Here is a 26,121-nt window from a genome sequence, read left to right on the forward strand (position 1 = left end):
AGAGGCCCGCGTACCACAAAAAAAAAAAAAAAAAAAAAAAAGAGTCATGTACCACAATGTTCACTGCAGCTCTATTTACAATAGCCAGGACATGGAAGCAACCTAAGTGCCCATCGACAGATGAATGGATAAAGAAGATGTGGCACATATATACAATGGAATATTACTCAGCCATAAAAAGAAACGAAACTGAGTTATTTGTAGTGAGGTGGATGGACCTAGATAGAGTCTGTCATACAGAGTCAGAAAGAGAAAAACAAATACCGTATGCTGACACATATATATGGAATCTAAAAAAAAAAGGTCATAAAGAAACTAGGGGCAAGACAGGAATAAAGACACAGGCCTACTAGAGAACAGACTTGAGGATACGGGGAGGCAGAAGGGTAAGCTGCGACGAAGTGAGAGAGTGGCATGGACATATATACACTACCAAATGTCAAACAGATAGCTCGTGGGAAGCAGCCGCATAGCACAGGGAGATCAGCTCGGTGCTTTGTGACCGCCTAGAGGGATGGGATAGGGAGGGTGGGAGGCAGAGACGCAAGAGGGAAGAGACATGGGGATATATGTATATGTATAGCTGATTCACTTTGTTATAAAGCAGAAACTAACATACCATTGTAAAGCAATTATACTCCAATAAAGATGTTAAAAAAAAAAAAAATAAAAAAATAAAAGTACTAGTTACTGTGTGCCTCTAAGCAGCTGGTGTTATACTAGGTGCTTTCCATACATCACCTCATCTAGTCCTCACAACAACTTCAAAGAAGTCATAGTGACCCCGTTTTGTAGATGAGGAAACAGGATTAGAGAGAGAAAGGAATTTGGGTAAATGGGTGGCAGGCTTAGAACCGAGGTCTATTTAATTCTAAAACTCTTTTCTTTTTACAAAGTGGCTTTATTTGAGGGGAAAAAAGTATATCATCTCAAGTTTAGAGAAAACATATTTGCTGGTCTCCCTCCCTCCCTCCCCCAGAAGGAACCACTGTCCTCCAGCCGGGAGCTGTGTTTCTAAATTTTTGTTCTTTGAACTTTTTCTGCCTTTGCAGATACCCATAAACAATGCATATCGTACCGCTGTTTCATGTATTTCAAGTATATAAAGAATTCACACTATATTTATCGTTTGCAACTAGCTTTCCTCACCTATTTTTTTTTTGTAACTGAGATATAATCAACATTGTGTAAGTTTGCACAATGCGTCAGCTTGACACATTTGTAAACTGCAAAATGATTACTGCAGTGGCCTTAGCTAACACCTTTATCACACCCCGTAATTATCATTTCTTTTTTGAAGGGAATCGTTTGGATCTAGTCTCTTGCAACCTTGACATTTGTAATACAATATTGTTGACTATAATCTCCGTGCTGTGTATCAGATCCCTAGAACTTACTTGTTTACTAGTTGCCCGCTTAGTTTTATGCTCTTGATTTATCAATATATATTACTTATTTTAATTGCTATATAGTATTCCATAGTATGAATAAGTCAAAGGGTTTTTGCCCACTGCCCTACTGACTGTACATATTACCTTGTAAATGTTACATGTTAACTTGTAAATATGGTGATGAATCTCCCTGGGCTATATTCCTAGACATTAAGTTTCACCTTTATTAGGAATCCGGAGCTGCTCTCTAAAATAGGCTGCACTGACCTACCTCTTCCTACGATCCCGCACTGACCTGCCTAGACCTTGCTTTTTCTGATCAACAAAGTATAAATAAAGATAGCTGCCTGTGAGGGCTATGGTGAGAACCTGAATAGGGAGGAACACATCAAGAACTATGTACAAATGTGAAGTGTCATGGCCATTGCTCATGTCATCCTCAGCGTTGTCATGACCAATCCACAAAGGGCCTCTTTCTCAAAGTCCTTGTTTAGAAAAACACCTCCCCTACAAAGCACTGGATTCTTTGCTATTCTGGTCAGAAGACTATAAAACAGTATTTCAAAAATTCCATCATTATACAAGCAAATAAACAGTGCTGTCACTTGCTCTCCACTTGTTTCACGTGAGTGTGATCACCTTCCTAACTCGAATGTAGCCAAAGACCAAGAGAATTTAACATGGGCTGTTTGTCCAGGAGACACTCAATAGATGCTTAATGTAATTCATAGTGAATATTTATCCAGTACTAACCAAGTTCCCAGCCGTTGTGAGTGCTGGAAAGCCAAGTGCAGGCCGGCACCTGCTGAATGTTTACTTGCCTATCTCACTTGACCCTCATAACAACCAAATGAAGTAACAAGTGCTGATATCATCCTCCTTTTGTAGAGGAAGAAACCAAGGCACAGAGATTAAGCACCTTGCACAAGTTCACAGACTACTACGCGGCAGGGCCAGGATTTAAGCCCAGGCAGCCTGATTTCAGAACCTGTGATCTTAACAACTACACTCTGCTGTCTCTCAGTGCTTACTGAGTGAGGTTTGCCTTACATGTAAGATGAGAGGTCCAAGTTATTACTATGGCATTTATATCCATAAGGCAAGCACTCCTTATTCTTATGGTTAGACTAAAATTTAAAAACACTGCTCTGGGAGGCAGTTTCCCATAATGGTTTAAAATATGGGTGCTGGCGTATGCTAACGCACATATATGGAATCTGAAAAAATGGTACTGATGAACCTAGTGGCAGGGCAGGAATAAAGATGCAGATGTATAGACTTGAGGACACAGGTGGGGAAGGGGAAGCTGGGATGAAGTGAGAGAGTAGCACTGACATATACACACTACCAAATGTAAAATGGATGGCTAGTGGGAAGCTGCTGCATAGCACAGGGAGATCAGCTCGGTGCTTTGTGACCACCTAGAGGGGTGGGATAGGGAGGATGGAAGGGAAGCTCAAGAGGGAGTGGATATGGGGATATATGTATACTTATAGCTGATTCACTCTGTTGTACAACAGAAACTAACATAACATTGTAAAGCAATTATACTCCAATAAAGATATTAACAATAAAATAAAATAAAATAAAACAAGGGTGCTGGAACCAAAACTAAAGGAAAAGCAGGAACCCGGAGAGGTAAGTAGAACACAGATGTTTCACTCTGAGGGCATTTGTGTGTAAGGTGAATCTGATCTTTGGTTTTGATGCAGGGGCCAGGTTTCACAGCCCAGGGCCTGTCAAAGTGGAAAGTCTAATAGAACTCCCTCCCCACATTACGGACTCCCAACAGGCTACACCAATTAGGTAAGAATGAATCAGATCTCATGAATTCTCAACTCTGGTGGTCCAGGACAACATATTTAAAGTAATTTGGACTTGTAATGCACCTAGGTACCCAGCACTAATCATCTTGAAAGGAAGTAACTTAAAATCTAGGCTTCATATTATGAATACAGACAATTATTTAAGAAAAAAAGCAGCACAGAATCAAAGATAAACATATAAGGAAGCAAGGCTGCAACAGGGAGAACCAGAAGAAATAAGAGACAGTATAAAGAGACCCATAAAGACCACAGACACTACAATTATTAACTACAAAACAACTCTGCTTTACAGTGTTTAAAAAAATAAAAGGCAAAACTGTAAATTATCTGCAGGTAATAGGAGGTTACACAGAGTTATCTAGCAGATTTGAAAAGATCCAAACAGACCTTATAGAAATGGAAAGCACAGTAACTGAAATTTAAAACTCAGTGGATGGGAGAACTACAAACTGAATAGAACGGAAGAAATTATGTAGAATGTAGCCTGGAGAGGCAAAGAAAATACAATAAAAAGGTCTAATTAGTACTGTTTAATCTAAATTCTAGAAAGAGAATGAAACAGAGTAAAATGTTAACAAAGAATATCTGACTTTTACAGAACTGACGAAAGATACTAATCCACAGACTTAAGAAGCCCAACAAATCCCAGGCAAGAAAAATAAAAAGAAATCTATACATACACACATAAGAGTGAAAAGATAAAATATCACAGGCAAAGAGAAAAGTCTGAAAAGAGCCCAAAGGAAAAAAGGACAATTACTTTCAAAGAAGAAACAGGTGACAGCTGACTTCTCAACAGCAATGCTAAAATCTAGAAGACAGTGGAATAACATCTTCAATATGCTAAAGGCAAATAAATTTTGTCTTCAAAAACATCTTTCAAGAATAGGATGAAATAAAGACATTTTCTGGCAAGCAAAATCTGAGAATTTGACACCAGTGGACCCTTACTAAAAGAAATTCTAAAGTAGCAATTCCCAAATTTTTTGGTCCTAGGATCCCTTTACAATCTTAAAATTAGTGAGAAACATAAAGAACTTTTGTTTATGTGCATTATATCTGCCAATACTTACCATATTAAAAATTGAAACTGAGAAATTTAAAAATAATTAGAGTTCGCTTAAAGATAACAATAACAAACCCGTTACACGTTAACAGGTAGCATTTTTTTAATGAAAAGCAAGTGGCAGTTTCCTACAAGTTAGTTGCAACGTGCAATCTACAACCGTATCAATAAGCTTTTCATATTCTGTTATATTAAAGTCCATTGATCTGTCTGGCACTTTGAATAGATATTTTACCAATGCATGATTTTATAACATCATGCACTGGTGATCTGGAATACTGGTTCACTGAATTATGCAGATCTTTCAAATATTTACACATTATATAATATTTTAAAAAATCGTATTTGTTGGTGCTACCATCCATCTCATCAAAAATTTCTTAAATTGTTGAGGAGCTATCAATTTGTAATGATATGTTTTCCAAAATTCTAACTTTCATGTAAAAGCTTGAATTTTATCATCTATAACAAATGCTCTCAGGTATTTTCTTTGAAATAACAGTCTTGGGCCTTCTCAAAAACATACAACATCCATGGCTGCTTTGTATCCTAACTGTGTGCATATCTGTCTTTATCACTCAAATTAGGTGGTGTATTCCTTAGGAGTAAGGTATGTACTATCTTATTTGTCTTTGAATTATCTGCAGTATTAAACACAGTGTCTTGATACATATTCATCAACTTTAATATGTTTAATGCCTAATATTACAGGAAGAATGCTCCGATAGAATAATTATTTTACTTTTGAATATTTTTTGCCTGTTTAAAATATTTAAAAATAGGTCAGTTTCCTCTATTCTTTCCTTCCTGCCTACCTTCCTTCCACACTACTTAATGAGTCCCAAGACCACTGAGATTTCTATTTGCCAACATGGATTCTAATTCCTCATCTGTCTACTCATTCTTAGACCAAGAATGATCACGACACCAATGCAAGGTACAAACACATCATGAAGGTTTCATTCTTTTATCTGAAATGCTTTTAAATTGTTTTAAGCTATACCAAACCCATAATGAATATTATTTGCCTTGCCTCTTTCTCAATCCCCTTTCATTCTCTTTCTATTTTTCTTAGATTTCTCCCTTTCCAACAAGGCCTGTGAATGGTGCCCATGAGAATGGTTTAGCATTAGCAGTGCAGCCAATGGACGTAAACAGACTGTTGATCAATTTATGGGGCAGTACCTGAAATCTCAGATATACCTACTTGTACAAACCTTATTTTTCAATTCAGAGAAATGGTCTTTTAATGAAAATAACTCATAATAAAGATAATACTTCCAAAATGCCAAATATTCCTCCAGTTCAATTAAATTTCCCCTTTAAATTTGGTAATGTTTTGATATATATATTTATATTTCTCATTCAAATTTTCTGAGTAGCAAAAGGAAAAAAAAATAAAAGTGGGTACTCAGTGTTGATGAGACAAAACATGTCCTAATTTTCTGCTTCCAAGAGATTAGATTGGTATTATATAGGCTCTAAAGTGACTTGTCTTTCCCAACTTTTTTGAATTTCACCAGAAAATTCACAGAGTTTGAAAGTTACTTGATTCCACCTGCTCAGTTACTTTTGTGGTAACTGGAGGCACAGTTTTGAGAAGAATTCTTTTATTATCTCTTTACTTTTGAACATTACAGAAAAAATACATAAACAGTATCACAGGATATAATTTCTCATCACTTGTGAGATAAACTATCATTACTCAACCTAATATGATCATTGTAAAAATAATTCTGGATTCCTATTGGCCTCCACCGCCGATCTTTATTGTTTCCTACTTCTAAACAGCACTTTCTCTATACTTCTTCCCTTTAGTGGCACTTTCCCTCCTCTTTAACTGCATAGTAAGCTCTCCTCCAGAGCTCTCTGTTGAATAAGCAATGTCTTCAGAGTAACCAACACCGCCCACAGCTGGGTCCCACAATGGCTCCATGCTGCTAACATTACATCTTTTGGAGGATTTGATCAGAGGGCTCTAGCTGCTATAAACACTGGTGTTATTCATAAAAACATGCAGAAGGAGGATTTTTGGCAGGATTTCTTTACCTGTTTTCCCAGCACAAAACAGTGAAATAAATAGAGTGGGTCATGCGCTGCCTGGCCTGTAATGCAAACTCAACAGCTTGACAAGTCAACAAAGGGCCCGTCCTCACCTCTCCAGCCACACAGAGGCTCGGAGGTTAGAGGCAAACACCATTTGGATACGTCTACATGGGGAGTTTAATGATCCTCATTAGTCAGCAATTGTGTGCAAACACTGTGAAGCCGGCCATCAAAGTTATCAAAGTCCGTATGACTGGCTACTGAACTGCACAAAGTTCAAAAGTTCCCTCACATGGCTCACTTACTTGCCTCAAAAGCCAACAGCCATTTTTAAATGGTGACAAAACGATGCCATAGGTAAAGACTACTGTAAGCACCTCCATGAATGTTATATAAACTTCTCAACAGGGAAGTTCTTTGATGTCTGGGAGAAAACCCACTTTGATTAAAAAATATATATATACATACACACACACACACACACACACACACACACACACATATTCAAGCCACAACTTGATTTTCTTCTTCAGATTTAGAACTTTGATCAATCTAAGAAATACCATGCACCTTTTGAGATACACATGAAACAGATTCCCATGTTGTATTGTAAACTAAGATTTCACTATATATTACTCTAAAACCGGATCATTGTGTCTGTGGTTATCTAAAACATCACAGTTTTGCTCTCTTACTTTTCTTGTAAAAGTCCCGGAAATACTAAGCCCAAGCGTGTCAGGCAGCCTCCTCCCACCCTGGTGGAGTGTCCTCGCAGCCTGGGTGGGCTCTGACTTGGACAGCTAACAAGATATCACGAAAACAACTGTGTGTGACATCCGAGCTAGGTCATAAGAGACACTGCAGCTTCTGCCTTGCTCTCTTTTGGATCAGTTGCTCTGCGGAAGCCAGAGGCTAAGTCATGAGGACACTGCAGCTGCCTTAGGACGAGGCCCATGTGACCAGTAACTGAGGCCTCCTGCCAACAGCCATGTGTGAGCCCGCAGTGCATTCTCCAGCCCTGGTGAGGCCTTCCAGTGACTGAAGCCCTGGGCAGCAGCTTGACAGAGACTGGAGTCAGAACCACCCGAATTCCTGACCCAGGGGAAACTAGGAAGTAGCACGTTTATTGCTTTAGCTGCTAAGTTTTGGGGTCATTTGTTATATGTGGGAATACAAAATTAATATATCAAGTATTTAATTTATCGCATTTAGGTACATAAACAAATATTCAGAATTTAGGAGAAATTATATTTTAGAGCATCGGTACTTAAAATGCCAAAGTGTAACACAGTCATTTCCATATTTCACATGTGATCAAAAGGAACAAATAACAAAGACAATTATGAGAATCAGTGCTATGTTGATTCTTCAAATCAATCATTATCCTTATTCTTCTTGATCCTCACAGCTCGACTTTCAGCATTCATATAATTAGCACATAACTGTAAATGGATTTAATTCCTCAAGCTCATGGCTTGCCTCTTGAATATTTACATCATCTTATCTTGTCATAGCCCAAGTACATACCAAGTAGCAAACATTTTGTCTTTTAATTCAGGCATGACCTATTTGAAAAATGAAACAGATTGCATGAAGTAATTAGAGGAAAATATAGCCACTGTAGAATCTTCATTTCCAAAGAAGATACCCAAATGATTAGACTTCTATTGTCAAATGTTCAAAATCTGTAAAATACCCTAAAAGGGCATGAATACTTAGATAAATAATAAATAATGCATATTTCCTCATTTCTGCAAACAGATATACAAAAGGATAATTAAAAAACAGAAATAAAGATGGTAACCTATAGGTCGAGGAGGATAAAGGTAGAGGCAAAGGGCGGAAAGCAAGACATCTCTGAACATATTACATAGTTTCAACTTTGGGGGCAAGTAAATGTCTTACATATCCAGAAAATTAAATTTATAAAATTGCCTACAAGTCAAAAATAAACAGAAAGGAAGGAACCTCAATGCATATCTTGTTGGTGATACAACCACACACACAGAAGTATTTCAGGTGACTTTAGGAGGTCAGCACTTTGGACCTCCTCAGATTCTGCTCAACCCAAGTCTTTTCTGATCCTTCCTTGCTGGAAGCAATCACCTTGAACGTCTGCATCATCTGAGATGTATCTCTTAGAGACTTGAACACTTTCTACCTCTATTATGATTGTTTACATCTACGTTCCTGAGAGAAGAACCAACATCTGATTCAAATTTACCATTTGCACAAGTGTATCTCCTTCGACACAGTTTTACTATGTATATAATCAAAATTAGTATTTTTCAAATGCAAAACAATTTTTTAAAAATGTAAAACCATGAGGGTGTTGTCTAGAGCACTGTCAGGGTTCTTTTCAAAAACCAAATTCCCTGGAGTTAGAACTTCTGAAAGATTTTGTGATTTTAGAAAAGGTTCTGCTTCTCTACAGCAAAGAAAGGGTACATTTAGTAAGGAAAAGCAAAACCAAATGAAACTGAACATTCAACATTGATGAAGCTTCACTTTTAATACTCTGAGCCTGGAGTCTACAGAGGACGATGAGATGCTTTTACATGAACATATGCTAAAGTTGCAAGTTAACCATAAAAGATAAACCTTCACTCATTCATTCATTCATTTTAGGATTAAATAACATCCCAGTTATGTGAAAACATTAAAAGCATTAAGATGATATTCAGTGAACCTGAAAAATGAACAGGATTGTGATTGAGATTTGTATCTCACTGTAGTGTTATAATACTCAGTTATTACTGAAGTCATGCTTGGAAAACCCAACGCTACTACTTAAAATATATTAAAATTTGACAATAGCTGCTGTGTCTTCACCAAAAATCACCATGCTTTACATGAATTTTTATCTTCCTCAGTAAATAGCATGGAAAAAATATTATATATATATATATATTTATAGCATGTGATATATATAGAGATGTATACACACACATATATGTTTTTTCACCTTTGTGGACTAAAGAAGCAGAAGTAATTGATTAAAATCCTAAGTACATATGGCATAGAGAGCCAAAGATAGGCAATCAGTGGGTGTGCTCTGGGAGAAAAGCTACTCCCAGATTCAAAAAAAAGTAGATTCAAATTGAGGGGTGTCATTTTTCATCTATCCAGAGTATATGAGAGGTGCATCTGCTACTAGATAGATAATGCAAAAAAAAATCCACATTTCCCTTTTACATAGACTACAGAATGACCAACTTTACATTATTTAATAAAACACATTTGGAAACTTAGTCACTCCATCTGTAGGATCTTCCAATTCCTTTAAGCAACTTATTTTCAGCATCCTCTTATTATTCAAAGGACCTCTAAAGTTAGGCAGAATACCAAAAGTCACAGTTTAGGAAGGAGAAGCAATCTCTGACAGAAGATTTCAAGACCAAACGTAGCCTTCCCATTGTACTCCAGGGCTAAGAGTAAGCTTCCTCTATCCCCTTCAGCCCTTTTACTTAAGGGGTTTTTACTTGATAAAACCAACTCCTAATGTTACAGCCATTCTGGAAAAATAACTCAATTAAACTTTATTTTGATACCACTTCAAATCTATGAAAGCTTGTTCAAACAGAGTGAAAATCAGTGCTATGGTTCAACAGATGAGAGACTCTTTCAGTCCGTGAATCCATCTCAACAAATATTTATCGCCCGTCTACTACGTCTCCTACGCTTGGGTGGCTGGATTCAAGGTGAATGGGGCACATCCTCAATTTCCAAGAAACGGGGGGAGACAGTCACATAAAGGTAGATCGATAAAGTATACGAAGTTGAACAATGTGGATGAAAACAGTGTATTCTGGGCACTTGGCAGAAGGATGGCTAGCCTGGGGTAGGGGTGGGAAGGTGGGCTGTGATCACTTTCCCTAATGACAAGGGACAGTTTTAAAAGATGAATACGAGTGACTCCGATGAAGAGGCAGGGGCGTGGAGGCATTTGAGGCAGACGGGACAACCTGAGAAAAGGAATAAAGATGCAAAGCATCCTGTTCTGCATGGGAAACCGCAAGCGGTTTGGAAGCGCCACAACGTGTAAAGCACAAGCGTTCTAGACAGATTGCTCTGGAGGGACTAAGTATGGAGAACGGTTCTGAGAGGCAGCAGGAAAGGAGAAGAGGGTAAGGAATTGACAAATACTGTCGGTAAGGCGGGGAGGGGCTGGGGACTGGTTGGTTGTCGGGTGGGTGAGGGGTTGGGAGTAAGGGAGGGAGGTATCCCCCTGCCTTGGGTTTCTATGATGCTGGAGCTTTTACAGTTAGAGGGTAGAGCCTAGAGCTCAGATGGGTGTAGGGTGATCGGCGCTGGGTACTTGATTTGAAAAGTGGAAAACTGAAAAATGTGTTATTCTCTCTAGGAGGCAAAACAGCTCCGGTGGCTAAGGGCATTTGTGTTTCCGAGCCGAAGGCATCTTTGCTTGGTGGGCGGGGGGGCAGTTCCAGAGGCCTGTGAATAGGCAGCAACATCTTTCCTCCTCTGGTGCTGATGACAACTTGTGTCTAGACACGGAGGAAGGACCCAAATTTGAAGCCGGTGACTGGGAGGTATGAGAGTTCAGGTGACATTCAAAGGAGACCTCATAGGAAAGGGTCTCTCTCTTTCCTTAAGTTTTGTTCAAAACAACACTTTTGGAGCTGGGAGACATTCACGTCTTAATTTTCAGATGTCCTGTCTGGTGATATGACATAAATAAAATCTCCCAATTCTCCCAGTCAGAGTGTGTTTGTCTAATTTCAAGTTACTCTAGAAACTAAGACAGCTTGAAAATGGAGGCTCTGATCTCATCATCAACAAATAAAAAGCGTAAGGAGTACAAGGTTGGGGAAATAGTGGTGTATTCAATTTGGAAAGGCCATGTTTGAGGTGCCCCTGGTCTTTCCAGACTTTCCAGACTTACCTGCTAGAGCAGGTAACTGGGCAGACTAGTCTGCATTTTGGGGAGAAATCTGAGCTGGAAGTAAAGATTTGGGAATCGTCATCACCTAATTTTTTTTTTTTTTTTTTTTTTTGCGGTACGCGGGCCTCTCACTGCTGTGGCCTCTCCCGCGGCGGAGCACAGCCTCCGGACGCGCAGGCTCAGCGGCCATGGCTCACGGGCCCAGCCGCTCCGCGGCATGTGGGATCTTTCTGGACCGGGGCACAAACCCGTGTCCCCTGCATCGGCAGGCAGACTCTCAACCACTGCGCCACCAGGGAAGCCCCCATCACCTAATTTTGAAAAGAGTGAAAAAGAAACTTTAGGGAGAAAGAACAGAGTAGTAGGCCAAAGGCAAGAAGAGAAAGAAAAAGTGATCAAAGAAAGATAGAAGCAACGATGGAGAAAGAGAATCAGATGCACGTAGTACCAAGAAAAACAAGGAATAGAGAGTTTCATAAAGGGCTCGGTGGGAACAACGGTATCTGAAAAGCAGGAAGGATGAAGTCACAGGCCTGCAGCACCGCCTTGGGACGCATTTAATCATCTCAATGAGAAGCTTCAGAAAAGTCTCCAGGGCAGAAACCAGAGCGTAGGGAGTTTAGGAATAAAACTGGAAAAAAAAATGGGAAGAAAGTACATACAAGGAATATGCTTTGAGAAGCGAGAGTGAGAAGAGGAAGTTACATGGCCTTTCCCTCATCTAGAGGGGGAGGCTGGTGAAGGTGGGAAGGTTTAGGATGGTAGAACCCAAGGCTGAAGGGAAGATACCAGAAGGAAGGAGAGAAAGATACAGAGAAGAGATAACGAAGGGGGAAAGAACTTCCGGGGGGTGGGGGTGGGGGGGCGGGGTCAGGAAAGGCGGGGATGGAGAAGGAGCTGGTCCTGAAGATCAGGAGGGATGCTGGGCTCCTTGCTGGATGCTGGAGGACAAGCCGTGAGGACAGATGCAGTTCTGGAACCCAGAAGAGTAAATCCAACCTGGAACCCAGAAGAGTAAATCCAAATGGGGTAACGTGGCTAGTCAGTCCCCACGGTGACGTGTCCCTCAGCCCAACCCATGTGTTCAGACTACGGCAGCCACATTTGAAAAAGGCTGCAATATTCTAAATGAGCGGTTCCCGACCTTTTTGGCACCAGGGACTGGTTTCGTGGAAGACCATTTTTCCCCAGACGGGGGGTGGGGGGCGGGGGGGGGGGGTTCAAGCGATGCGGGGCGTCAGATGAAGCTTCACTCGCCCGCCCGCCGCTCGCCTCCTGTAGCGTGGCCAGGTTCCTAACAGGCCGTGGACTGGTCCCAGTCCACGGCCTGGGGGTTGGGGACCCCTGTCCTAAATCACAGAGGTCGGGCAGTGACACAAATTTCCATCTAACGAGCTACGAAGGCTGGAGTGGCAACAGGAAGGAAGAAGCATCACACTACGCCTCTAAAGTCTCTATGTAAGTATTTTAATGTTATAGCCCCTAAAAAGACAGGGAACAACAGAATGCAAAGAATTTAAATCTTCTATGTTGCTGTCAGTAATAGTAAGAGTGTTCTCATCAGTAGGTATACATTCTCTTTAAACACTAGAAGTGTGAGTAGTTTGATCTTCAGGGGAAATTATAGTCAGATAGTATCCAGAAGGTTACCATGATATAGCTAAATTACCTCTGCCTGTCACAGGTTGAAGAACATTTAAATTCTGGAAGTCCGCATCAGCTTTGTCTAGATAACAAATCTTAAGTACCTTCCTATATTCACTCAATTAGTGATCTTGGGCCTTGATAACACTGCAGGGAGAAACTTTCCAACTATCATTCAAATCATATCTAAAAAGGTGGTCATAAATATTTTAAAACCTAAGTGAACTAATAAGACCTAGACCCATTAAGGATAAGATCTTTTACAACAAATTAAATAAAACAATTTATTGAAGTCTGGACTCAAGATAAGCTAGATTTACTAGCTGACCTTTTATTCATTTAAAGAACAAAATTAGCTCTAATTGCATTAGAATGGAATCCAGTAAATTTTCCCCAGTCTTGTAATGTGGCATCCGTGTAAGGACTGCTGTAATTGTTTACAAGTAAGATGGAAATGCTTTGATTATAATCTTTCCAGTTGTTTTACTGGATAGTAAAAACATTTCCCAAAACCTAAAGCCAGTTTTTCTGACAGCATACTATTTTCTTCTCTTGAATACACTGCATCTTTGGTGTTAATCAACAAACTATCATGTGCCAGAGGAAGAAATTAAACTTGGGGATTCCGTCATAACTTTAGCTCAGTAAAAATGAGAGAGTGATATACGGAGGTTAAGATATCCTAGTCTGGAAAAATCAGAAAAGGGCTGAAGACCCGAGTAAGAAAAATTTTAACCACCTGCTTCCGCTTGGAATTATAACTGAGATATATGGGTTTGGGTCTGCTGAATTTATAAGTATAAAAGGTAGCAAGAATAATGTATACCACCCACAATTTGTGTTCTCATTGTTCAGCTGCTAGGAGGTTTCATTTGTAATGTTACCATCTTTCACTAGCATTAAAAATAAGTCATTTGCCATAAATTTTAAATACAGTCACTGAAGATTTTTATTCTTATTTATTTATTTATTTTTGGTGGGGGGTTGGGTCACTGTTCTTGTTAGTTAGCTTCTAGTATAGGCAAAATAACCTAGGAAATGTTTCCGTATCAGTGGCAAGTTAACCAGGGCAAAACAAAGAAAACTATCAACACTTTTCAATCTCTCTCTCTTTTTTTTTTTTTTAAATCAAAGTAGACAGTTTTATCGGAAGAGAAACAAATTAAAAATAGAACAAAAGGCCTTCCAAATCTGACAGGATGATGGTCTGAAATGTTCTTAAACTTTATTTCTAAAGGATCTTTTTTTTTTAACCAATAAGCTTCCTTGCTCTGCCTCCTCAGTATACTTTTATAAAAATATGAATCTGATTGCCTTTCCCTAAATAAAATAAAAACATATCAATTGTTTTTGCCTGCCCCTCATCCCTTATTCTGGTAGGAGAGTCCTTCTTTCCTTCTGGAACCTAACATTTCCCCTTCTAACAGGGCTCTCCCCTCTCCCACTGGGGCTGGCTCCTGGATGGGAACCCACAGCAGATGCTGTGAAAGGGGGGGCGGGCAGTTCAGCCTGTGAGCACTAAGAACCACACCAGCCAAGATCAACTTGTACCATCTTTGCCACCACACAGAGGTTAGACGGAGAAAAGAAAGTGAACAGAGTCTTAATGACACTTTTTGAACCCTTGTTACCACTTTGCCTAAAGCCAGTTTCTTTGAGCTAGTTTGATTAGGGTTTCTGCTACTTGCAACCAACAGCTCTGACTAATACAAAGAGAAAGTGAGTGCTTCAACTAGGGAAGGGAAGACTCCTTACAGAGGCACCTTCACTGAGCGTGCGTCTATGTTACATCCTTGGATCAGGGGTTGGTGTAAGAAACAGTCAAATTAAAAAAAGTTGTTCTGCCATCTGGTTCCTTATGGAAATAAAATTTCAAATTTAGTGTCTTCAAAAACTTTGTCTCTCCTGAGAAACTAAGAGGTACCTTCCTTTTTAAAACTGCATTTCACTCTGCACTTATTGCTAGGAAGCCATAATCATACTTGATGTGCAGTCATTTGCTTCTTTTTCCTCTCCTTGGCCTTGGTTTCCTAGTATTTTCTAGTATCTTTATGTTCTCTCTTTAAGTCACCCTTAAATTTGTTTAGACTGGAAAAAAATCTACATATGAATAAACGACATTTTAAGTGTAGGAAAAAATGTAGAAAGTGAGATAAAAATCATTTGCTATTATTCTTCTAAAGAACTTGTCACTAAAACACCACTATACACATTTCACCTATTATATGTCTTCCAGTGAAATCTGGCTACATAAAAATATAAAACGCTTACTTTCTTTAAAAATATTTTAAATGGTTATTTTTGTAATTGCCCATGGTTATCCTCTATTTCTGGCTGTCCTATCAAAAATAGTTAATCAGAAAAGTTTGGATCACAAAAAAGACAACAAATACCTGTACATATTTTACGTTTTTAAAGGTTGAACATTATTTTTCAAGATTAATGAGCAAAGTTTTAACTCCCATTTTTATAGCATATACAAATAATTTAGAAATTACAAGTATTAAGAAGCCTCCTCCCAGGCATAAACTAAACTCTATAAACTGCAATAAAAAAACTGAATTACTTACATGAAAAAAAAAAGCGTCCAATTTTCAGCACCTCTGCTAAGAGAGGTCGGATTAATGAAAGAATTTCCTGAATTATAAGAAATACATAATACCATGAGTATTATAATACTATAGCTGTGGTGATAAAGTGTTAGCAGAAAGAAAACTGTAATTTCCAGCAGTAAAGTGGTCATTGAAAAATATCTCAGCATAACTTGTGTATCTTGGGAAAAGGATTAAACTTGTGAAAGAGAATACTTATTGTGACCTCTCAGCCAAAAGAAAATTTAGGATTATTAATGATAATGATATTGTTTTCATGAAAGGTACCATAAATGATTCTGTGTCACTTGATCAAATACAGTATCTAACTGGAACAATAACTGAGCCTTACTGGATTTTTGGAGGGGCCCAATTCATTACCCCCTCCCTGGTGAGCTCACTGAATAAGGGCAGCAATGTCCTGAGAGCAGGACCAGCTCCCAACTTCTCCAATACGGTAACCCTAGCGACCAGACCAAAGCTCCCTGGCGGGAGAGTCACTCCACCCTCGGAAGAGCCAAGGAACAGATGGAGAAAAGGAAAGAGCTGCCTCCCCAGTGCCAGGGAGACGACAGCATTAAAGATACATTTGAGAAATGTGAGGGGGAAAGAATGCTTAACCCCCTAAGCACTACCATTATTCACCCCCAAATCTTTACAAACCTTGACCTTTTTTCTTAATACTTTACCAATACCTAAAGTTATCTTTTTTAATGAGAAGCTCCTTTAACAGAATTTTGAGCTTTATAAATATAAACACACATTTAATGTTCTGCCATGTCTTTCCCAACAATCCTATCTAAACAGTCCCACCCCTAAGGTACTTCCTTCCTCACGTTACTCTGCTCTATTTATATCCTTCATAGAAATGAATAAATGAACAAATGCCGAAAGTTAGCCCAATTTTCCTACACTTGCTCAAAGTAAAGGGATGGCAAGATTGGGATAACAAATAACTGGCGACTGCGCTGCCACTTGCCCATCCCATAGTGGACATTACACGCGCTGGACTCTGTCACCATGTCCAGTGGGACCTCAAAACCCTGATCAATATGGCTCCAGGTGCTGCTCCTGGGCAAGCTGAGACCTGCCCGCTTTCTCGGCATCAAGGCAAAACTTGACTGTTGGGCCAGACTCAGATATTTAATGATTTATTTGAATGTGCTGTTTCTCCCCATTCATATCACCCCCACAGACTACGGATGTTGAGATTGTAACCTCAGGGTTAGTATTTTCGTTTCATCTTCAATACAGACTAACAGGAACTCTGGGTCCCCATTACTGGGAGACCTATTAAAGGAATTTGAGGTCCTTGTAAAGTCACCCTGAATTTTAACACTATCAGAAGGAGGCACTGGACTGACCACAGACCCTTTAGAATCCAGTTTCCAGGCACGTTAAATGAAGGGGAAAACAAGGGCCCTCTGTCGGGCTTCAAGGGACAATAATAGAGAATAGAGGAAATAATCTAACCTCAAAGCACCTTCCTGGATCACGGGTCAAAGGCGTAATTTCTTTATAAGATTTAGAAACTAAATATTGTCTTAAAGATCTTCCAACAGGAGTGTATAATTTGAACCCTGTAAAGCTTTTTCTTTTTCCTGTAGTTTCAAAAGACTCTATTCTCTGCCCGTTCTTTAGCAGTAAACAACCCCTCCCCCTAGACTATTCAAACTCCCCCATTTGAATGCTAGTCTGCTCATTAATTCCACTTCCAAAGAGCATCATTACACCCCCCGGCTGTATACAAACTAAGTAAAGGCACATTTATATGAATCCACCATCTCTTTTCCACTATTACTGCCAAGGAATAAGCCACGTATCCTTATGCTACGACAATAAAAGATTACTTTTAATTTCATATAATTTTCATGTTCATAAAATGTTATCATCCTTCTTTTAATTTTTTTTCAACCATTCTTGGCTTGTGAGTCATAAAAAACAGACAGTGGGATGGACTGGCCCATGGCCATAGTTTGCTGACCCCTGATTTAGATTTAAAACAAAAAAACAGAAAACAAACAAGTTAAAAAAAAAAAAAACCCGTACTCATTAACTTATATTTTATATAAAATCCTATTGCTATGTGACTTGGGCCTCTTTTTCTCTCTCTTTTTAAGTTTAAAATGTAATATATTTCACTTAAGTTATTCCTTTGTTCGTTATAAGTATTTCCTTGCGTCTGACTTTGGTCAAGTGATTAATTATTCATATGATATGGGAGCTATTTACCTAAATGTCAGAAAGTTTACATGTTACATAAAGTTACACTTTCAAGGACAATTTGTCTAGAATGTCTGGGTACTATAATTTCCGTAATACTGAACATTTTGTTCCAGAGTCATAGGATCTATTTCTCACATCTTCCAATATCTTAGGTATATGAGTGATTTATCGAGAGGAAAAGAAATTACTCAACAGAATAACTGAAAGATGCTTAAGGGTAGATGAGATGAATATTATTATCAGTGCCTTTTTACAAACCTTATTTCTCTAAAGGAATAAGCAAGCCAAACTTCCGTGTGAAAGGAAAGATGAAATAATGGTGAGTTATGAGAAAACTGGAATAAACATGAACGGGTAGGAGAAAAGTAGTTGTCCAACGATAAATAAGAACATCTTCCCTTTAGAGTAGTGAACCCAAGTACAGGATTTCCAAGGAGATGGTAGGTACAGTTATTTTGGTTGGGTCTCTTTGTTAACTAGCCCTCTGTCCTCTGATGGTTGAGGGAGAAGGATGTTACTAAAATTTCTGTAGGTAAGATAGAGGGCACCAGCACCAATATTTGGTTTCAAAAGAGCTCAATCTACAGTATTTTTGTTACATTTTCTAAGCTTGTCAGCGATACTACCGCCTACTGTCTAGGTCTCTACTGGCACAACCAAAACAAGTAATGTGGAAATTACGCAGATAATTTAGGTAAGAAAAGCACAAACTATTTGGATTTTCTTCTTTCAATATTCAGAAGAATATACACTCTCCTAGAAGGCCACGTCTGCCCTACACCACCACTCATCAGAATGATGCTGGGATTTTTCGTTGTATTACACTTAGAACTAACAGAAGCAGCGGCTGCATGAAATACATGCTACATACAAACTTTAAGATGGAACGAGCCATGAGAACGCAAAGCAAATTTCCTGTTGTCTACTCTACCTACTAAATAAATAAGTTCATGGCTACTACTTTCATTTTTATGGCTAAAAATTGAATGAAAGTTAAATGCCTTGTAAGCCTATTTTCTACATAATATTTGATTGTTTGCAATGTAAACTAATCCATTTTCAGGCTTACTGGTAAAAAAATAAGGTTGTAAACTTGTACTTTGAGCTTGTAAAATTCATTTAAATGATGTATAATATGATTTTTAGAAGAATGATTTTCAACATGATTTACAAAAAAAAAAAAAAATCAATGCTTCATTACCCTGTTAGGATTATATAATAGCACTGTAGGCCTTAATTCATACCCTCAAAATGAATAAAAGAAACATAGCCAACTAATCTACTTTGAAGAAGGGTGGGTGGATGTGATGATTCCATGAAAATTAAGAAAATAAACAGTAAACATGGGGTTTACATTACCAGTTCTCTCTTAAAAAAAAAAAAAAAGAGCAGACAATTCAGACTTCAGTTGTTACTATTATATACTGTTTCACCAAGCCTTTGGCAGTATCCTTGCTTTATATGCACAGAATAAAACCATGTGCCATTTGAGCAAGAAGAGAATCTTCATTCTTTGTCCTGGTGACAGAGAACACACACCTGAAAAGGTTTAACATTACATCCACCTGGGTGTAACATGGTAGTCAGTCCATTCAATACGTAGTTTCTTATTTTCCAGATAACCAGAGCCTTACAAACTATGCAGAAACAATGTCCTGTGCTAGTCTTTACAAAAAAGAAAAAGTGCCAGAAAAAAACCCCCAAAAAACAAAGGATCCTATACGTTGAATAAAACAATAAGCATTAACTCTGAGGAAGAAACCAATAAAAATTTGAAAATGAAGACCTCTTAAAATACAGCTTGACCCTACTACATATTCACACTGGGAAAAGGTCTATAGAATTAAATCCACTAGGAAAGAGTAGTGAAGGTTAAGTTCCATCTATTGCACTCAAACTGGAAACGTCTGTACTTACATTTTGTCTTGGCCAGCTCCAACTCTGAGAGTCAATCTGGGGATCACTGGGCTTGGGGCTGGGACCACTGGCTCCACTTTTATCTGTTAAGATATTACGTTAGAGTCAAATACATTTTTTTCAACAAAAGTACCTCCTCCCTTTTCTCTCGCTTCCTCATCTCCACAAACTTGATAAGCCTTTAAGTTTCAAATGTGCCTAAAATGCTAGATGTAAAGATAAACGGGGCTATTTTGTTTTCGTTTCCCAACAACTGAAGGCTACCAGGCAACATGGGAAATTCCATAAACTTTAAACATTTTAGTAAATATGGGAGTTATTTCTGCATTTTCTTAGTTTTGACTAATTTCTTGGATTTTGTTGTTAGAATTTTTAAACAGAAACTGTTACCTGGGTCATTCACTGGAACGTTTAAGTAACTGCCAGACTTAACAAAAGCAGAAAAAAATGCAGTCATAGCTTCACTATAAGATAAACTGAATCTATTTATGGGTTTTGAAAAACATTAAACTCATCTCATGTTTACAATGTCATAAAAGAAAACCAACACACCAAGTGTAATTACAGCACTGAACTGTTCCATTTTTTGGCTAGTAGAAAAATGATCTAAAATATTCTATGAGACAAAACATATTTATTTAGAAAGGATTTATGGCAAAGGCAATAACTGCCTAATAAGTTGAAGATCTCACAAATATTTGAGCTAATAATCAGAAAGGGAATACACAAATTAAGTATGGTGTTAAAGGGATTCTCCACAATTTCTGGTTTGAAGATCCTATATAGAACAATTGACATTTTGAATGAACAAAATGAACAAGAGATGTGCAGTTCAAATTATTATCTACGTCAGAGTTTTCCGGCATTTTTGGTGGGACGGTTTCTTGGTGGTCCCAGGCACGGCCAGATGTTTAACATCCCTGGCTCGGGTACAACTACATGCCAGTAGGACACTGCTAGTCACTGTGACAACTAATGCAAACCACTGATTTATATATTTCAAGCTCAAGAGTTAAATCATAACAGAACACTGCAATGGTTCTAAAGGGGAAGGAATTTATAATGTAGTGCTCAGTATAGTCTATCATATAATCAATATATTGCACATTGATCAAATCTATCATTTTTTTCATATGTTTTTACCTGTCCCCCTCTTGAGTTTTTTTTTTTTTAATCCCACCATCACATCAAGATCTATGACTTAGATCATTCTCTTGAACAGTGCATGGTACGCAGGAGGTACTCAACCAATGTCTGCTGAATGAACCACTTATCCTGCAAGCACCCTCAACTCCCTTGCCTCTCAGTCATTTCACCATTCATCCAGGACCAACCTAAAATCATTCTCTAGGGCTCTGAGTAATTCCAAAGAAAATATTTAAAACTGTACAAACTTCTGCCATCAAAACTCCAATTTCATCTGTGCCTTTAATACTATCTGCTTATTTGGATTCCCAGCCTAACTAGTTAAGAGCAGAGACCATGCCTGTTCTGTTTGTTGCTATTTCCCAGTGCCTATTGTAGGGTCTGACACTTAAGTGCTTAAGATATATTTCAGGGCTTCCCTGGTGACGCAGTGGTTGAGAGTCCGCCTGCCAATGCAGGGGACACGGGTTTGTGCCCCGGTCCGGGAAGATCCCACATGCTGCGGAGAGGCTGGGCCCGTGAGCCATGGCCACTGAGCCTGCGTGTCCAGAGCCTGTGCTCCGCAACGGGAGAGGCCACAACAGTGAGAGGCCCGCGTACCGTGAAAAAAAAAAAAAAAAAAAAAAAAAGATATGTTTAAAAAATTAATAGGAAGCGATTATTTACAGCTTTTAAGACCCATCCCATGAGTTCCTTCCTCTTTTGCCCTTCAAACCCCACAGGAAAAAATACTGAGGCCACTAAGCAGAATTCCTTCAATTCCCTACAAACTTCTCTGCACTCACAATTACACTAGAGTCCATCTCCTCCAGTCTTCGAAAGACTTCCTCCTCATTTGTAGCATCTTCAACTTCTCAGTTCCACTCATTATTTTCATCTAGCTTTCAAATGTGCTCAACTCTATCCTTTAAAAAACTTACTTTCCCTTCAACCTCTTGCTGACGACCTCTCACACTTTCTAGTCTTCACTTCATCGCCTGCATTTTTCCATTTCTCCTTCATTCCTCACCCAACTCCACTCTACTTTCTGGCCCAACCACGCCACTAAACCACTCCTTCTAGACACTCAATCTTTCTGAATGTCCCGTCTGTTTCTTCACTGAGGTCTTCATCACGCTCCTTCCCTGTCCCTAGCAAAGTCCTCTCCTCTCGTCATCCCATGCTTTCTCCACTGACCTCATCCATGTCCATGGTTTCAAACCTAAGTTGTTTTATTTTTAACTTTTTTTTTTTTTTTTTTGGCCATGCCACGTGGCTTGCGGGATCTTAGTTCCCCCGCCAGGGATCGAACCCGGGCCCCCTGCACTGACAGCACCGAGTCCTAACCACTGCACCACCAGGGAATTCCCTCAATCCGAAGTTTTCAATATGGCATGTCTTCAAAATCTCCCTCTCTAGACCAGCACTGTTTGGAACTAAGACCAAAACATAATGCTGCCCACTGAACATTTTCAGCTAAATATCCTATAAGGATTTCATCTCATTGCATCTAAATCTTATCAACTCCCCCACGAAAACCTGCTCCTCTAAATGGTCTCACTTTTGGCAGCTGTCTCTTTTATTTGCCCAATTCTTAGTCCAGTGGTTTTCCCTCAAGGCCTCAGGGGTCAAGGGTCACTGGGGAGGGGGCAGAGCCAGACCCATGGAAAATTTTTGTGTTCACTTTCTCCTCTATGTTTTTTGAACACAGGGTTCCATATCTAAACAAATCTGAAAAACAGTGGTCTAGCCTATTTTGTAAACTACTAAGGCTTCTATATTTTTCTCACCATTCTGTGTTATCTGTGAGAAAATAAACAAATATATCCAAAACAAACATTTATAAAACACTTAATGTTTGCCAGGCATTGTGTTTGGTTATTTTCCAGATGTTCTCATTTAGGTTCTTTAACAAACCGGTGGGGGTATGGTTTCCATGTTACAGAGAAACTGATCATACATGAAGCAACCATTTTTCCTTTCTTTCCTGTTTCTTTTTCCTTTTCTGTTTTCAGGTCACAAAAATAGCAAAACTAGGACTGAATACAATTTTTTTTTATTCAGAGAATGAAAAATTATATAAAGTTCCGATATTTCTTCAATTCTAAAAAATTTTAGGGTCAAACACTCCTAATTGGCCTGAGTACTGGGAGTAATATTCCATGTTCCTTCAACCCACAATAATATTACTGAAGCAATTAAATAACACTTTCTTAAGCTTTATTAAAAAATAAAGCTGTTTGCCCTAACTTTCAAAAAATCTTCTTCACTATTATTATGCTTCACATTGTATTTTGGTCCATTGCTATTACCACACTACACAATAATTATAACTTACCTGTATAGCACTTCACAAAGTGTGTCCCATATACATAATCCAATTTGATCTTCACAACTCTATAGGGTAGGTGTGGAAGCTATTATTACTCACATGTACTAAGGGCTCAGAAAGATTAAGTGGTTTGGCCAGTTACAAAGTTAGTAAGTAAATGACTGAAATCCAGTTCTCCCGGCACCAAATTCATCCTCTGTTCTACCATACTACTCGTGACTCTTTGCCAAACATTTCTGAGTCCTTTTTTCTGGTAATGCTGATGTCTTGCATGGAGATATTTAGTTTCTTTGTCAATGTCTTTTATGATGAATGACATATACTTGTGAGATGTCTAGGGTACACTGTAAAATATATATTTTTTCTCTGTGTTATTTACACCACGTAACAGGTGTAAACTGGACTGTCCCAGGCAAACCAGGACATATTGCAACCCTACCTAAAAATAGTTAAATACTTTAATTTCATTCTTAAAGAAGTTAAAGCAGATTTAACTTAAAGATAAAATTCAAGCAAGCATAGAAAAAGACTAATAAGGATGCTAACAATGTAGATATAGAAAGTACAGTTTCTCAATAAAAATTTCTCACCAGACTTTTGTTTATGTTAACTTTATCTGAATGCCCACCCAAATAAAAACACAGGGATGTTTCCTACAATCATGAAATAATTTCTCATGTGTCCATCCCAGCAATCAACAAACTAGATGACAATGACTTCAATTACTTACCGCCATCTTTTAATGGCATGAATCACAAATCTGGGGGAAACACGAGCTTGTAAGGGTTAAAATACAAGAACAGTACTTTAGAGCGATGCTGAGAACTGGGGCACGCAGAAGAGCCTTTACAGTGGATTACTAAGCTTCCCAATTCACCAAAGAGGCAAAGTCCAGTAATATAAGACTCCTTTGTAGCTAACTAAAAATACATTGTCAGTGGATTTGTCCAGTTTTATGTATAAGCAATACTTCTTTCACCTGAACTAATACTAGTAGTCATATAAGCCCCTTATTGCCATGTGCTGCATTTTTTTTGCTAATCTTCAAGGATTTAGCTTCTTTGCCACATACCTCAGGGCACCAACTGATAAAGCTCTAACTCTCCATTTTTCCGGGACACCAGCAGTGCGGCCTTGCAAAAAATGAAAATCGCTCAAGAGATTTAAAGGGGAAATTTATTTTTAAAATCCTGACTTGAAGCAAAGAGGTGGATTTTTAAAAAGCTTATCTATAAGGAATCAGTTTAAATTTAAATTCTATCTTGGAACTCTTTCATGCATTCCAGCTTTAAAGTTTATCTTCTGACAGGGACTTTCTGCAAAGGTAATGGGCAGCTTTGTCAATATAATCTGGCCAAGTTTTACTTTCTATTTTTTTAAATGTTAAACTTCTTTCATTAAAAAAAACAACAACAAAAACCTATGTATGTGTGCTAGGTAGGGTGGCAGCAAGTTCAGCCAGCACTAGTTCAGATGTCTATCTATGCTAATATGCCAGAAAAACACCCAGAAATACTACTGGTGAAAAGCTGAATTTAAAAACCGGGTATTTTAGATGCTGCACTATGACAGATGGTAACCATCCTGTTGTCTTTCTTAATGATGAACGTCTGTACATTATTTCCATTCAGAAACATAGTCTAACACTGATAGACTGTTTAAAATATTCCACAGACAGAAGATGTACGGTTGTGGTGAAGTATAACAAGTGGGACCCCGCGAGGACAATGAAACGGGACTCGGGCTTTCAGTAAGTGTTCAGTTCATTCCTCTGAAGCCTTGGGGATGGACTTCAGGAAACTTCGATGAATTCATACATACCCACTTAAACGTTAAGTTACTGGCTTCCCCTTGGAACAAACAGTTATAAGAAACAGGAGGGAATATTTCCCCCTTCTTACTGGGGTTATTTTATTTACTGAAAACCCTTCATTTCACTAGTTAATCATGAAAGCTGCTGAGAAAAGGCTGGAAACGAGTCAACAGTACTTTACATAGAAAGGAAAGACGATGGAGATCTTCTGTCAAAGGCACAAACCAGGAAGACCACTTCTCATTCTCTAAAAAACAAGCTGTTTAAGTTCAATAAAAGATTATTTCGGGGCAGATGCTAAGGGATTTGGGGATAGACTGGAGAAACATGAGACATTTTCATTGCTCTGATGACTGAAATCATTCAAGCTTTGAGGACCGCCACTGCCTGTCCTTTAAAATATGGCAGCTGAATGGGAGCTCTCTATGGGCTGATCAGGGACTAAAGTTTTCTAAAAATCACGATGGCCCTTTACTCTAGATTGTGAGCCATTCTCATCCCCCTCACCAGCTTCCATCGTGGGCCTGAGAAGCCCACGGGCCTTAACCAGACAGGCCTGGGTCATGTCACAGCTTGTCCGCAAGTTACCCTACCTCCCTGTGCAGTTTTCTCAACTGAGGAACAGGAGCAACGGTCTCGCCCCGTCAGAGCTGTCGGCCAGGCCTGACAAGGACCAAGCGTACTCACTCATTAAATACCAAGTGTGTGCTGATGTCATTTACCATCTGGGTTAGTTCACTCAATTGCCAATGTTAGCTCAAATAAAACAGTTTATCAGCCAACAGGAGAAAAACGGGGGGTGGGAGGTGGGGGGCGCTCCATTACAGAAGTATGAGCTTTCCATTATAAACAGATCCCAATTATCTCTGGGTTGATTATCAGCATTATTGGTTACTGTAAAGAAACTGGGTTGTCAGAGTCCATGTATCTTAAATGACACAAACTAGTCTTCACTCAGTGTTTCCTATGAGAAGGCAGAAGAGAAAGCCTTTTAAGCCAAAATATTCTTAGAGCACGTATAAAACTATTGTTTTTAAACAGAGGGAAAGCATACTTTATAATGATGTGGTCTCTTCCCGGTGTCGAATGGGAGGAGCGAGAGAGGGAAGGAACCAGAGGGTCAGAGGTTAGGAGAGGCTGGCGAGTAACTAAGAAGTGGCAGAGCTGAGACCAAAAACCAGGTCAGGGCTTCCCTGGTGGCGCAGTGGTTGAGAGTCCGCCTGCCGATGCAGGGGACACGG

At 38.9% G+C, this 26,121-nt stretch overlaps 1 protein-coding gene and 1 long non-coding RNA gene across 3 annotated transcripts in view; one reads left to right on the top strand and one right to left on the bottom strand.

Moving 5' to 3' along the window:
* Positions 1-5,577, top strand: part of LOC114487054 (uncharacterized) — a 6,975-nt gene extending 1,398 nt beyond the window's left edge. The window contains exons 3-5 of the long non-coding RNA XR_003681661.1: positions 4,871-4,893; positions 5,066-5,220; positions 5,359-5,577. This is a non-coding gene — a long non-coding RNA (uncharacterized lncRNA). The remainder of the gene's footprint in view (positions 1-4,870; positions 4,894-5,065; positions 5,221-5,358) is intronic.
* TAF3 (TATA-box binding protein associated factor 3) overlaps positions 1-26,121 on the bottom strand; it is a 158,051-nt gene that overhangs the window by 6,585 nt on the left and 125,345 nt on the right. For both annotated transcript variants that reach the window (XM_055087840.1, XM_024129702.3), the window contains exon 4: positions 19,611-19,693. In XM_055087840.1, the coding sequence (XP_054943815.1) occupies positions 19,611-19,693 (83 nt within the window). The remainder of the gene's footprint in view (positions 1-19,610; positions 19,694-26,121) is intronic.

This window comes from Physeter macrocephalus, chromosome 11 (genome assembly GCF_002837175.3).
Source record: "Physeter macrocephalus isolate SW-GA chromosome 11, ASM283717v5, whole genome shotgun sequence".
Taxonomy (NCBI): domain Eukaryota; kingdom Metazoa; phylum Chordata; class Mammalia; order Artiodactyla; family Physeteridae; genus Physeter; species Physeter macrocephalus.